The sequence below is a fragment of the Drosophila nasuta genome, chromosome X (genome assembly GCF_023558535.2).
Source record: "Drosophila nasuta strain 15112-1781.00 chromosome X, ASM2355853v1, whole genome shotgun sequence".
Taxonomy (NCBI): Eukaryota; Metazoa; Arthropoda; class Insecta; order Diptera; family Drosophilidae; genus Drosophila; species Drosophila nasuta.
The window spans coordinates 14,704,655-14,719,331 of NC_083459.1; the positions used below are offsets into that span (position 1 = coordinate 14,704,655).

At 39.4% G+C, this 14,677-nt stretch overlaps 1 protein-coding gene across 1 annotated transcript in view; it reads right to left on the reverse strand.

Moving 5' to 3' along the window:
• LOC132795962 (optomotor-blind protein) overlaps positions 1 to 14,677 on the reverse strand; it is a 104,101-nt gene that overhangs the window by 45,354 nt on the left and 44,070 nt on the right. The window contains 3 exon segments of the mRNA XM_060806942.1: positions 4,679 to 4,747; positions 4,749 to 4,842; positions 4,914 to 5,027. Of these exon segments, the coding sequence (XP_060662925.1) occupies positions 4,679 to 4,747; positions 4,749 to 4,842; positions 4,914 to 5,027 (277 nt within the window).

Sequence of the window (14,677 nt, forward strand, 5' to 3'; positions counted from 1 at the left end):
AAAGTTAAAGATATCAAAACACTTTTCTTCGCAATTATTATCCATATATTAAATTATAGAATATAAAATATTCTAAATCCTTGACAAGTGAATATATAATATTCTTTATTCTTTGCATTTGTATACAGATACTACTAAATCCTTCACATTTGAGAAGTCTTCAAAATGAGAATGAAACAGTAAGAGTTAAATAAATACAAATGGTAGCTAGCTTAAAAATGATTTTAACAGAATAAATAAAATGAGAAAAATGAACATTGCTATTTAAAATAATTGATATTAAAAAAATGCTCTATAAAAAATAATACATCTATCAATATATTGTTGGAATTTATTTAGTGGCATTTGTTTTGCTACACCATTTGTATTGAATCATTGAATTATTGTATAATTAAATACTAAAGTTCAATTGGCATTTGTTTGGCAATGAATTATAGTATATATAAATACTAAAGACTCTTATATAAAACATTTACCTATTCGTTTATTTAAAGTGACATTTGCTTGCCAGTTGGTTAAGCTGTGAAGACGTTTTGCTCGACTGCGTTGAAATTAGTTCGAGTTAAGAGTTGAGCATACTTTTCTGACCACGAGCCACTATATTCCTTTTTTTTTGTAGTTGGTGATAGGGTTAGAGGGGAGTATGGAGAAGCGTCACTTCAGCGAAAGAACTGTCAACATCAAAGCGACCTTTTAAGTTGGATATTGGGGCAACACCTAGCAGAGACAGTCGTCAGAACTGCGCGACTACCTGACTATGACAGACAAATTGGCCATATAGGAATACACAACACACACACTTGCACACACACACACTTGCACATACACACACACTCGCACACACCCGCAGGAACTGTATGCAAGGCATTCAGGGTCGCACTTCTATTTGCCGGAGCCGCCTTTGATTTTCTAAACGAATTGTTTCAAGACACAGGCCACAGCAAAAGGACGCAGCTTCTAAACTAAAGCGGGGTAAAAAGGAAGGGATGGGATAAGCCTTTGCTGCCCAGGACATGTGAGCTTCAATTAATTTGATTTCGATGGCGCAACGACGTTCGCTGATGTCCGGAAATGGAACTCCACTTCACTTTATTTGTCAACTTGGCTGTGATAAATTTTTTGCGCTTCGTCTGCTGCACAGAAGATGCGACACACAGCAGAAGTAGCAGCAGCAGGGAGGCAATGGACGGACGGACAGACGGCCGGACGGACAGACGGACGACCACTTGGTATGGCTCAATGGTCACACAACGATGATGGCCAACTATGTGCTTTGAACTACGATGAAACTAATGGCAGCAGACAGACGTAGTTGTTGTTGTTGTTGTTCCATGTTGTCCCCTTAAAGCGAAGCTGCTTTTGGGTCGTTTGGTCCTGGCAACTCTGCTCCTGGCACACACACACTTGACAACATCTTCAGTCCATATTGAAGTGCGGCTAATTGGCAAAGCTTTTGCTTCTGATTTTCCTCTCACTGCTTTTTTTCATTATACTCATTTTTTTTTGTTTTTTGCCAGCTTCAGCAATTAAACGCATTAGGCAACACCTCAGACACAATGTGCCACAGAGGAGACTCTGGCACACTCGAATGCAAAGCACATCCGAACCACCCCAGAATGCAGAAAAACACCGCAAAAGAAATGAAAAAGGCAGCATTGCCATCCATTTTAGGGTTGCAACATGGCCGACACTCTAACACACTCTAACACACTCACACACACGCACACAACTGCAGCTAGGGGCGTTTAAAAACGCGCGCGTTTTTTCGCTTTACGCTTGATCAGCATCTGTCTGGCTGTCTGTCCGCTCGCTGAAGTGCGTGCAACTCAGCGTCTAACACAGCCAACGTCTTTAAATTTGGCATACAAACTCTTCTATATGAAAGCTACATCATTATATAAATGTATATTAAATTGGGTTTCTTAAATTAAAGAAGGCCTTGCTTTAGGTAAAGGTTAATGAAAATTTGAATTATATCTAACCTTTTATAGATTTAAATCAATTAAATTTGTTAAAGGCAAAAGCAATCTCTACTTATTTTTAAAGTATTCTATTTTCCTCCTATGCCATTTCTTTGTCAATTAAATTTTTTATTTTCGCTTGATCGGGAACTGTTTTTGCGTCCGACCGTCCTTCTGTCTGTCTGTCTGTCCGCTCCCTGAAGTGTGTGCAACTCAGTTTCTAACACAGCCAACGTCTTTAAATTTGGCATACAAACTGCTATAGATAAAAGCTGCATTTTAGTGTATTTTCAATGAAAATGTATTATTAATATATGCACTACAGCATAACTGCTAGTTCATCAGCTGCTTTGCATTGATCTAGTAATTTTGTATATATTTTAAAATTTGTGCTAAGTGCATTTCAATGTATTAGCTGCGCCCCATCTACCGCTTCACAGCAAGGCGGACTACAAAAGTAAGACATGCAATCGTGGTCAGATACGCTACAATTATAAGCTGAGAGAGGAGTGAGAGAAAAGTTCGAGGGTGCTGAGCAGAGCAGAGCAGGGCAGAGTGTGTGACAACGACTTACTGTTGTTTTGACACGCAGCCAACGGGCATGAATGAATGAAGGACACACCAAGGCAGGCAAACAGACATCGTCACCTGACCTGACCACTGAGCTGACCTCAGGGTTCGTCTCTCTCTCTCTCTCTGTCTCTCTCGACCGCAAAAAAGTGTTAAATTATAGATTTTCGAGCGGTTCTATCGCATGACAGACGCCAAAGGGGGCGGAACTCTCAACAAATACCTGAGAGCGACAACAGCTGTGGCTGTGGTTACGCAAAAACGAAAAAAAAACAGTACAAGTATTATCATGAAGTACTTGGCTAGTACCGAGCCGAAATTGAAGAGAACACACGCAGCGCTTTGTGTCGGCGCGTCGGCGGCGTTTGAACTAAGCGAAATTAATGGCCAACACAGGCTACTTAGCGGAGGCCGAGAGGCCCACGCACACACAAGACACAAGACACATCGACAACCGAGAACGACATCGACGACGATGTTGTAGCCCTTATGGCAGTCGCCAAAGTCTGCGCCAGAGCTTGTTCAGTGTGCGATTTATGACTTGGCATGCAAAGAGGCATCGCAGTCGATCGCATTGAGAGAGTGAGACAAAGACAGCAATAGAGCAAAAGAGAGAGAATTGCATGGCGCCCGCCAGCGTTGCTGTCGCCATTTGCTCAGTCTGAGGGCGCAACGGGTGGGCAACAACAACAACAACAGCAACTTTTGCTCCGCCGCTGATCAATAAAATATAAAAGTAGGAACAGCACAAAATTTTCATTTTTGCTCAGCAGTTGATGAAATTTACGCGATCGTCGTCGGCAAAAGTTCAAAAAGCCGCCCGGCCTTGGCCAGCCAGAGGAGGATAGAAGGATAGCTTAGAGAGAGAGAGAGAGAGAGACCACCGGCGGGGGAGAAAAAAGTGAGTAAAGAGTCCGACAATTTGTTCGCCCACTTTGAGCAAACGAAAGTTGTTTGTCGCTCTTCGACTCTTCTGCTCTCGGCTGCTGCTCGCCTGCGTGTGAGAAGTTTTAGATAAGGTCGCACATTCGCTCTGCATGGCTGCCATACTTCAAAAAAATAAAAAAAACTTCAAACGCATCGCGCATTTGCATTGATAAGGCCCACCGCAGCAGCAGTGTCCGGTACTTTGGTACTCGGTACTAGCTAAAAGGCTGTCGTCGATGGTGTTGTGTTTTATTTGTTGTGGCCCCTCTTTAGCACGACAGCAGCTTCCTCTTTGATACGCAGTCTGATAGTGTTGTTGTTGTTGTATATTTGCCTTTGAAGTTTGCCAGCGCCACCGCCAAACAGCACGAGTTGGCAGCGGTAGCGGCAACCTCTCATCAATTTACAGCTGGTACCGCAGTTATAAAATGTATATTTGTGCTTAGATTGTCTATGCATCATTTTGGGTGACAAGGTAATTCAACGAAATCTGTTGATCTAGTACTCTGAAATGAACTTACTCCGAAAATATGATTACTCCGAAACTATACTCCGAAAATTGTATTACTCCGAAACTTGATCAAACTGCATATATCAAATTTAAAACAATTCAATTCAACGAAAACTGTTGATCTACTAATTCGATTGTAATTACTCTGAAAACATGATTACTCCGAAACTAGCTCTAACAGTATTTACCAAAATAAATACATCTTCACAGTATTAAAAGATAGCTGAACAAAAAAGAATACACTTACTCCGAAAATATAATTACTACGAAACCACCTCTAACTCTATGTATCAAAACAAATATAAATATGATTACACCAAAACTAGCTCCAACATTCTATATTAAAGTAAATTCAAATAATATTACTCCGAAACTAGCTCTCACTCAACATAGTAAAGTCAATACATATATTATTACTCCGAAACTAGCTCTAACTGAACATTTCAAAGTTAATACCAAGTCACACTCTTAAAAGACACCTAAACTAAAAAATTCGATTTCCAAATCGACTCCAAAAGTTGTCTCCCAAAGCGAAGTTTTTCTGTTACACTTCGTTTTTTGTTGTCGTCGGATAACAATGTTACCATTAATAATTATAAGAAATAAATAATTGAATGAATTGTGTGTTAGATACGTATTGAAAGGGTTGTTGGTGAATGGGACGTCTATATGGCTTAAATAACTAATGCGGTAAACAAAGAAGACGTACAGTACTTACAAATCCATGTTTATCACTAATATTGTTGGTCAATTTTAATTTGTGAAATGAAACAACTTTTTTGCATCCATTGCTCACCCGTTGTGGGTGAATCTGGATGAATGTACATGCGTTTTGGCATTTCAGGATCCGCTTTACCAGCGACCATCCAGCGACTGCAAGGGAATGGAAGATTGGAAAAAATTAACTCTACAACGAGAGGAGGATAAGGATGAGATCGACTTACCTATTATGAAATTTATAACGATAATCATCCGCCGCAACGATATCCAGTAGCAAGATGTATTTAGCCTTGGCATCCAGACCCGAAACACGAAATTTCATTTGCGGAAACATTTGTCTGTAGATGAAAAAAAAAAACGTAAGAATGAGCGATTCATTTTTTTTGTTATTGTTGTTGTTGTTGTGGGGGTAATCAAATAAAACATTAATCAGCACAGCATAAAGCCTAAACGCTGTACGCTGCTTGCCCAAGAAATTTCTCAGGGGGAAAGAGTAAGAGCGAGAGAGAGAGAGCGAGAGCAAGCGGGGGGCCACACAATCATCATCATCATCATTATCAGTGCGAGGGAAAAGCAAACAAAGCACAAACAAACAAACACACACAGTGTTGTGTGTGTGTCGGGACGAACGTCGCGCCAAGTTGGCCAAGTTATCAAGTGGCGCCAAGCCGCAAATTGTTTCCAGCTTCGAATTCAAATTGGCCAAACTCGATGTTGAAGTCGAGGCTCGTTGATTAGCCTCAGTCCATGTTCTGGCCATGTTGGTGGCAATGTGCAAACTCGAAAATTACATGCGAGAGGGAAACCACACACAAGCGATCTTTGCTCTGCTCTTAACCCACCCAGGCACCACAGAAAAGGGCTGCACCCTCACATACATACATACAAGCAAATACAAATACACAAACACACGCACACTCACAAATATGAAAATTATAAGTTTAAGTAGCAATCACTCAATCGCTGCGACTGCGCCTCAAACTTGAAAACTTTAGAGCGCCAGTCTTCGGGTCTTCAGGTCTTCAGGTCTTCAGTCTTCTGCAGTCTTGAGGTCTTCTGTCTTCGGTCTCAGCGCCTGCGCCTCATGAATCAAATTTAACGAACGTCTTGTTCATGTTCACAGATCATCATCAGCTGCGCCTGCATTTTGATAAAACCAACAAAGGAAGGAAGGCCCCCAAACAACGTTCACGTCCAACAGGGGCCAGCAGCAACAGGCTCGAGCTGAAGCTGGAGCTCGGGCTAACAAGCCTGACTGATGTCTGACTGCCTAAATGACTAACTGACAAACAGACAGACAGACAGAGACAGAGACAACACAGAGAGAGAAAGAGAGAGAGACTGACTCACTGACGAACTGACTGACGTTGCGATGTTTCTATTTAGAGAGCTGCAGAACAAGCCAACACTCGGAGTGGACAGAGCTGCCCGCAACGAATGCCAAATACACTGAGAGAAACTGAGACTCGAATGCAAAATGCAAATTATCAAATTTGTATGACAGCGAATTCAAAATTGCAGCCAAAGCAACACAAATAAATAAAGTTATTTACAAAAAATATTGATTTTATTTTTATCACTGCTTGATTTATTTATAGATCGGATAAAAAACATTTTTGAATTTTTAGTTAAGATGAATTTTATGGCTATTGATTAGTTGACACTTTTATGCGAGCGAAGAATGGATGAATGAAACTATTTTTCTGTTTTAAATTGGAAAATTTAAGAAAACGTTCTTAAAATCAATCGAAGCTCTAAGTATAGTGCTAATATAGACCTAAATTATAAAAAACCTTTTACATATTTTTAAAATTGTTGCAGTTTATGTTTTTTTCACTGTAAATAAAATAAAATGTACCCATATATCTTAAATATATATGAATGAAACTATTCCCAACTATTATAATCTTTTTAAAAAATATATTTAATATATATAATTGTTGAAATAACGATTCAAAAATTGCACAGCAACAAAAAAAAAAGATTAAACTATAATATTGCTATGAAGCTCAACCAAATATTTTACATAAATATGTTGCTAAATAAAAGCAATCAAAAATGTTCAATTTTTCTAATAATCAAAAAATAATAAGTTATGAAAAAAAGTTATGAAGAAGAATACTTCAAGTATATTGCCATTTTTTGCAGTGTAGGCATTTGGCTGACTGCAGCCTCACACAAACTGAGTTCCAGCTTCAGTCTCAGCCTCAGCCTGAGCCTTAGTCTGAGCCTCAGCCTCAGCCCACGGTTGGCGACTGCCTTTTTCGACTGCAAATTATTTTTTATTTGCGGGCCCAGGAGTTGAGGCGACTCGCCGAAGAAGACTGCAAGACACGAGAGTAAGAATTGGGCGGAGAAGCGGGGCATAAGGGGGGAGGGAAGAGGGAGGAGGAGACACAGCGACCGTTTGTGGCACGTCTGGCTGGTTAGTTGGTGCTGCTTTTGCCTGGGCTCCTTCTGCCTGAGCCTGAGTTTCTTTATATTTTCGTTGTGTGTGTGTGTTGGTTTTTTCTTTTCGTTTTTTTTCTTTTATTTTTTTTTTGGTTGTCTTAACTGAATAGCTCGTTAACATTATTGAGCACTTGGCGCCAGTTGTTGGCAGCTTGTTATAGCCATGGCCAAGAGAGACGCAACCAAGTCGCGCCATAGCGCCCCAAAGCAAATGGAGCCACAGTCGCAGTCGAAGTCGAAGTCGAGTTGCAGCATCCAAAATACAGGAAAAAAAATACAAATCGGGCCACCACACGCGCAACGTCTTCCGAAGGCGGGCTAAGACTTTGTCTCTATCTCTCTTGCTCTCTTTCTTTCTCTCTCCCACTTCATGTTGTTGTTGTTATTCAGTGGACAACAAAACGATTTGCTCTCGTTTGTGTTGCAACTTGGAAGCCACTTCTTCTTCTTCTCTTGGCCCCGTGCAAATCGTTACGTGTAAAACTTGCACCTTTTGACCAAAAAGCTGTTTGTTTTGTTTGTTTGTTTGTTTTGCGAGTTGGCTCTGAGGGCCTCCACACACTTTTCTGCAGCTAATTCAATTTTCCTCATATGCTCGCTGCTGCTCTCGTTCTCTTTTGGGTTTTATTGCCCAGCAATAACAAACAAAACAACGAGCTGTTAATGTGGCTTGAAAGTGTTTCAGACCAGGCTACTTGCTGTTGACCTAACCAGGCCTCGCCTGGCCACTTCACAAAAACCCTCAGCCCATAATTAAGCCTAATTAAGCCGACTCTCTCAACTGCGACTGCGTGTGTGTGTGTGTGTGTGTTGAGGTGTCGCTCGTTGCTGTCTTGCTCGGCACTCAACCTCATCCTTAACGTTTGCTGCTGCTGCTGCCCTCTTGCGTCCCTATTGAGGTTAATGGCTAATCAATTAGCCCTTGGGTTCGGCCAAAAGCCGCTTCTTCTACTTCTTCCTCTTCTTCTCTCTCTCTCTCTTTGTCAGGCAATGAAATACATAAATGTTCAACGATTGAGTTGTAATTGGTATTTCGAGGCACATTGCCGCCACAGATAAGCGAGCACCAAAAACGATAAGCTAAATGCTTCCCGTATTACGTGAATGCAAACCTCGCCCCTAAAATTGATATCATTAGAAGTTTTGTCGCCGCGTTAACAGCTGGCTTTACCTTTACCGCCTGGAAGGTTGTCCCCAACTTGCATGCGTATTAAGTGAAAGTGCAAGCATAAAGTCTGGCGAAAACAAACAAAAAAACAGCTACGTTGCTGGTACCAAACACAGCTGGAAGGTTGTACTGCAAAATTAAATGGCAACGTGTGTAACTGACCTAGTTTAAGGAAGGCTGCTGGTACCAGCTGCAAGGTTGAGCTGCTGTTTCTCGAATAAACAACTAGAGCAATCACTAGTTCAATTATTACTTTCAAGTAAATTATAAGCAAATGTATAAAAGGACCTCCTGCTGGTACCGCTTTAAAGAAGCTGCTCTTTTTTAATACTCAATCTAGATAATAGTTTCCTTAACTCAGCTTGTAATAGTCGCACAGTTCCCTAAACTCAATCGCTGCTCAAATTCAGTAGCATCGTAAGTAACAAAGATACTCTTTCCGGTAAAGCAGACAAGGCTTCTACAACAAAAGAGCTATCTCTAAACTCAATTGTCACCCAACTCCAGAGGTATCTCTGCACTAGCTCAATTATTACCTTCAAGCAAATGAACAGCAAAAGTATAGAAGGATACAAAATGAATGTAAAAATCATAAGAAGCTGCTGCTACCGCATTATATTATATAGATAATCCAAAAGCTGCTCTTTTAGTTCAACTTAAACCTTATAATAGCTACATAGCTCCCTAAAATCAATCACTGCTCAGCTTCAGCAGCATCTTAAGTAATAGAGCAACCCTTTAGACACAAAGCGGACAACTACAAATGAACTATAAACTCACCCTAAACTCAATTGTCACTCAACTTTAGCTACCCTTTTATACGATATGGTTGCCACATCCCTGGCGGTAAGACTGAGAAGGCTGCCACTACAAATGAGCTGCTAATCCACATTGGGAATCTCCAATCGAGACAAGCGTTGAAAAGATGTTTGCTGCTGTCTTTGCAAACCAACCATTTGCACCGTCTGCTATCAGTCTTTTTTTTTTTTTTTCGGGACTAAACGGTGTCTATTAAGGCACCTGTGCGCGTTGCTTTTAGAAGGTCGTGGTGAGATGTGACTGCCAAAGGAAGCGTCAATTGTCAATGCATTATCTGTGAGTCAATCAGACGCGGGTCCAAAAAGAAAAGAAAAGAAAGAAGAGAAAAAAATGCAGACGACAGCCGCAGACGTCAACAGCTGATGATGATTTGGTTGTGTGTGGTGTGAGAGCAAACAAAAGGCCCAAAAACTCAAGTAGGCTTGCAAAACAACCGACTGACAAACTGACTGACTGACTGACTGCCTTGTTCCCTGGCTACTTACAGATGGCGACGGCGACGGCGGCGTCTTCGCTTGGGTTTTGTCAACAAGCGCGGGGATTAAAGTAGCACCTGCAGCTGGCCAAAGGTACCGACAACAACGACAACAACGTGAACAACGCGAACATCGACTGCTGCTGGCTGCTGTTGACAGTTCTCCTTTGTGACAACAAAATTGTTGTTCAACTGTTTTTTCCCCTGTTGTTTTAGTTTTATTTTACTTTTACTGCTGCTGCTGCCTCGCATAATCTGTTTTTTTTTTTTGGGCAATTTTGTCAACACATTTTGAGCGGGCATCGCATTTCGATAACTATCGATAACTCAATCGTGAAAAGGGGTGCATCTTATTTACATCTTACATGTTCAATGTTCAGCTGTCTGTCGCAAGTTTAATTTGAATTTTATTGAATTACAATTGCATGCAAAACAACTTCCCACTCGATCGACAATTGCAAAACAATTTATTTGACAAATTCTCGAGAACGAAAACAACGAGAAGACACAACGAGTCGAGTCAGAGAAGAGTCAACGTAGCAGCTGCATCATAAACACGCTAATTACCCAGCGGATACGACAGGACACAAGGAGGATCATCATCATCATTATCATCATTCGTGCGTTCTGTTTGTTTTGTTTATTTAAGGGATCTACTATACTTTATATGTATGTATGTATATGGTTTATAGGGGCTTCGTTTGTTGAGCAAATTAGTTAAACCAATAAACTGACAGCGACCGCTTACCTTGCTCTCTCTCTCTCTCTCTCTCTCTCTCTCTCTCTCTCTCGCTCAGCTTATCTGCCATATTTCAACTCTATATAATAATAAAACAATTTATGAAGGCATAACAACTGAAACTCGGCCTCTTACTCCCTCCCTTCCCTGCCCATCGCCATCACCATCACCCATCTCCCCATCATCTTCATCGCTTTGGTCGATCGCTGGCTGTCAGTTAGCGGCAACGCCCACAAGCGTTTCTCGTTGTGGCTCAAAATGAATGGCCATGTCATTAAGACGTGCCCCAGACGGACGAACAAACAAACAAACAGACAGACGGACGGACGGACAGACGGACGGACGGATGGACAGTACAATGAGACAGGCAGCAACCCGCTGCTTTTTGACGTCCTGCACTCTTTTAAGGGCGCTTGAGTGGCGCTACCTTGCGATGGCGACTGGAGGATTGAGTGCTCAGCTGTCGCCAGGCCCTGTGGGAATTCCACACAAACTATAGAAAACTCAGCTACGAGGCGCCGCCTAACTTCCAACTTTAACTCACAAAAAAACTAAACCAAAAACTCGTAAATATTTTCCAATATATAAATCAAATCGCATGTAATTACAATTTGGCTGCTTAATTATGAAAAATGCGTGAAACGAGCGCTGGAAAAAACGCAACGCAACAAAGCCGAATAACAAATGCTCTAAAATTCTTAAATTTTCGATTTTAATTTATATATATACAAATTTAATATATAAAAAAAAAATAGATCATTTAAAAAATGATATATACAAAAAAACGATACTCTAAGCTTGCATTTTAATTTCTTTTATTTCAGCTTAAAAAACACAAATGTAAAAGACTAAAACATATAAAAAAAAAATATATATATAGAAAATCCATACCAAAAAAAGATCTTAAATGGTATTTGAACTTAATAAAAAAATAACTACTGAAAAGCTTAACGAAAATTCCGCAATTACAAAATGCGCCACAAACTGTTAACTTTAATATAAATTTCTTATATTTCAACTTAATAATAAAAAAAAAAACAATTACTGAAAAGTTTAACGAAAATTCTGCAATGTTTTGAGCAGTGCTACAAAATGAATTAACGAACTAACTACACCCAATGTCTTTAAAATAGAGAATATATAATAGTTGCATTCCTAAAACTTAGTTTACTCTTATCTGAGTCTAATGCTGATAAGAGAGAGCAGAGAATAGGGAAGCTGTCAACGTTGTCAAGCAACACACACACATGCAAACATTTAACTCAGCGAGTCGTCAACGCAACTACTTGATAAGTGGCTACTAAATACAGACTCTCAGCCTCTCCAGCAACCCTCTCGATACTGCCCGAAGAAAAAAAAACGTGCTGAACCCGTTGGCCCCGTTTGCTGTGTGTGTTTTTTTTTCGGGGAGCGATTAGAGGAGACTTTTGTCTCCAGCTCTCTATCTTGAGCGCGATGTTTACCGATCTGTACCAGTTTCCAATCGCCACTTGAACTTGTTTTGTTTTCTACACATTGTTGCTGTTGTTGTTTCATTTAATTGTTATGAATTGAAATGCAGTTGTTGCGGAGATAAGCAGCGAGAGTTATGTCTAAATTTCGACAGCAGGAATTTTAAGGGGTCATTGGGGACTCTCTTCGACTGTTTTGGGTGTTGATTTATGTGACATTCGAAAATGACAAAAAGATCTATGTCTGGCATTGTGTGAATTATGACGCTATAGATAACTACTATGCCAGATATGTGACGAACAAAAAAAAAACATATATATTTTTTTTATTTTATTTTATTATATTAAATCTAGTATTTAATACTACTGACATTCGACACAAAACACAAATATATATTTCAATTTCAAACTTAATAATTGTTAATATTATTTTCTTACTAAACTAAGTGTATTGCAATTACATGTTTCCCATACATTTAGTAGTCACAACTATTATCTAACTACGCTTTCAACGGTTTCCCTCCTCTTCATCAATCATAATTCATTTGGCAGTTCAACTTTAACTAACGCTATTTCTTTCTCGCTATCTATCTACATTCAACTTAATCCAAAAACATAACACATTCCCAAAATTCACTTTCCATTTCATAATTATTTATCATATTAATTACAACACATTTTTCATTAATGTAATTATAATGTTTGGTATTTAAGTGGGCGCTACCTTCAACCCGCAAAACACCGACACACACACACACACACACACATACACGATTAAATTTGCCTGAAAACAAAAACCCCGATGCCAAATCGTATCCAAATTACATATATTCACATATACAAATACAAAATTTTTGCCTGCTTAGTACGCAGCTCAAATGGCCGTCGCTTTTATTTGATTGTTTTTGTTTTGTTTTTATTTGTATTTTTGTTGTTTTTTTTTTGGGTTTTGGTTTTTGTCATAATTGCTCATAATTGCGGCTGCTGTCAAGCACACACACACACACGCACACATACATATGTGCGCCATTTTTGCTGAACATTTTCGGTTGCCGTCGCCATCATTTTCGGTCAATTGACACAGACAAACACACACACACATACATACGCAGATTGCACACCCTGGCCTCGCACTGACTGACTGACTGACCCCTCCCCTCCCCTACACACACTCATACAGAGCATAACCCACCCGTCATCGCAATACACAAAAGTTCTGCACACATTTCTTTGTTCCGTCTCGCTCTGACTGCTGGTTATTTGGCATTTGGTTCGCAAGTCGCACGCAGCTCATTTGCGTTGCATGCGTGCAAGCGGGACAGCAGACGCGCCCCCGCATATAAGTTTTTATTTGTGTGTGCTTTTGTCTTCTCCTCATGTGTGTCCGAGTGTGTGTGTGTGTGTGTGTGTGTTTGTTGGCATTTTGCTTTGTTATTTGCTTTGTAGTGCTTTGCTTAATTTTTTTGTCGTTTGCTGGTCAGTCGTTGTTGTTGTCCTGCCAGCTCCCCTTGCTCCCCTCTCTCTCTGGCTCTCGCTCTCTTTCAATCTCCACCATTTGTGTTTGCTCATTTCACTACACTTGTCACGCCGTCGACTGCGACAGCGACAGCGACTGCGCTGCCTCATTTACATGCAAGGCAGCGCTCGCTCACGTCTGTTATTCTTATTCTACACACTAGTTGTTGTTGTTGTTGCTGCTTAATTTTGATTTTGATTTGCCAGCTTTGTTTTGTTTTTATTACTATTATTATTATTACTATTATTTTCGTTTTGCTTGTCGCTGCTTTTTATGCTACTTACTTGTCGCGTATTTACAGCAATTTATTAATATTCTTATACTTATTGTTCGTTGCTCTGTTTTTTTTCATTTTTTTTTTTTGCCCCTCCCCTCCCACACACACACTCACTTAATATTCATGCCGTTGGCTGTTTGGCTTGTGTGATTTTTCGCACAATAATCAAAAGCCGCAGCAACAATAATGTTGATTGAAACAATTTAGCAGCGTTGTTTTTGTTCTTTTTTTTTGTCTTTCAATTGCAACGTTTTTTAAGTGCTTTCGTTATTGTTGTTGGTTTTTATTTCGTTTTTTTTTGTCATCATCAATTTGTTGCACACGCAAAAATTTAATTGGAATTGACAAAATAGACAGAAACAACAACAATAAATAATAATCTGTCAAATTGTTTTGTGCGGCGCACTGAAGCGCAGCTTGTTAAGGATTTTCGCCAGTATCTCGTACCACTGTGCAAGCAAATCGCTGACGAATTGCAATCCACACACACACACACACTTATACACTATTTTTTGCACTCGAATCTAACCTATCATAAGATCTATCTTCATCTCTTTTTCGCCCTTTTTTGTGGCTGTCTTTTTCTCATTTATCTATCTAGTATATGTATACTATGTAGTATTTAGTATATACCAAGTGTTCTACCAGGATATATATATAGTATATATAGTATTTAGTATATACCAAGTGTTCTACCAGGATAATAAAGTCTACATTAAGTCAATAGTTCAACCTTTAATTTTACTTAAAATGTTTGATTATAAGTCAAAACTTATTTTATTCTTTTCTTTTTCATGTTCTCTCTTAAGGTTCATTCTAGATCTTTATATCCAGTGATCTAATCTATCTTCAAATTAGCAAACTATTATTAATACAACTTAATATACTTATTTTATTCATTTCTTTTTCATGTTCTCTCTTAAGGTTCATTATAAATCTTTATATCCAGTGTTTAATCTAATCTATCTCCAAAATTTATAAACTATAATTATTATAATTCTTTATATTACTTTTTTCTTCATCTATAATGATTTATTATAGATCTTTAAATCCAGTGATCTCATCTATTTCCAAATTCGTAAATTATTATTA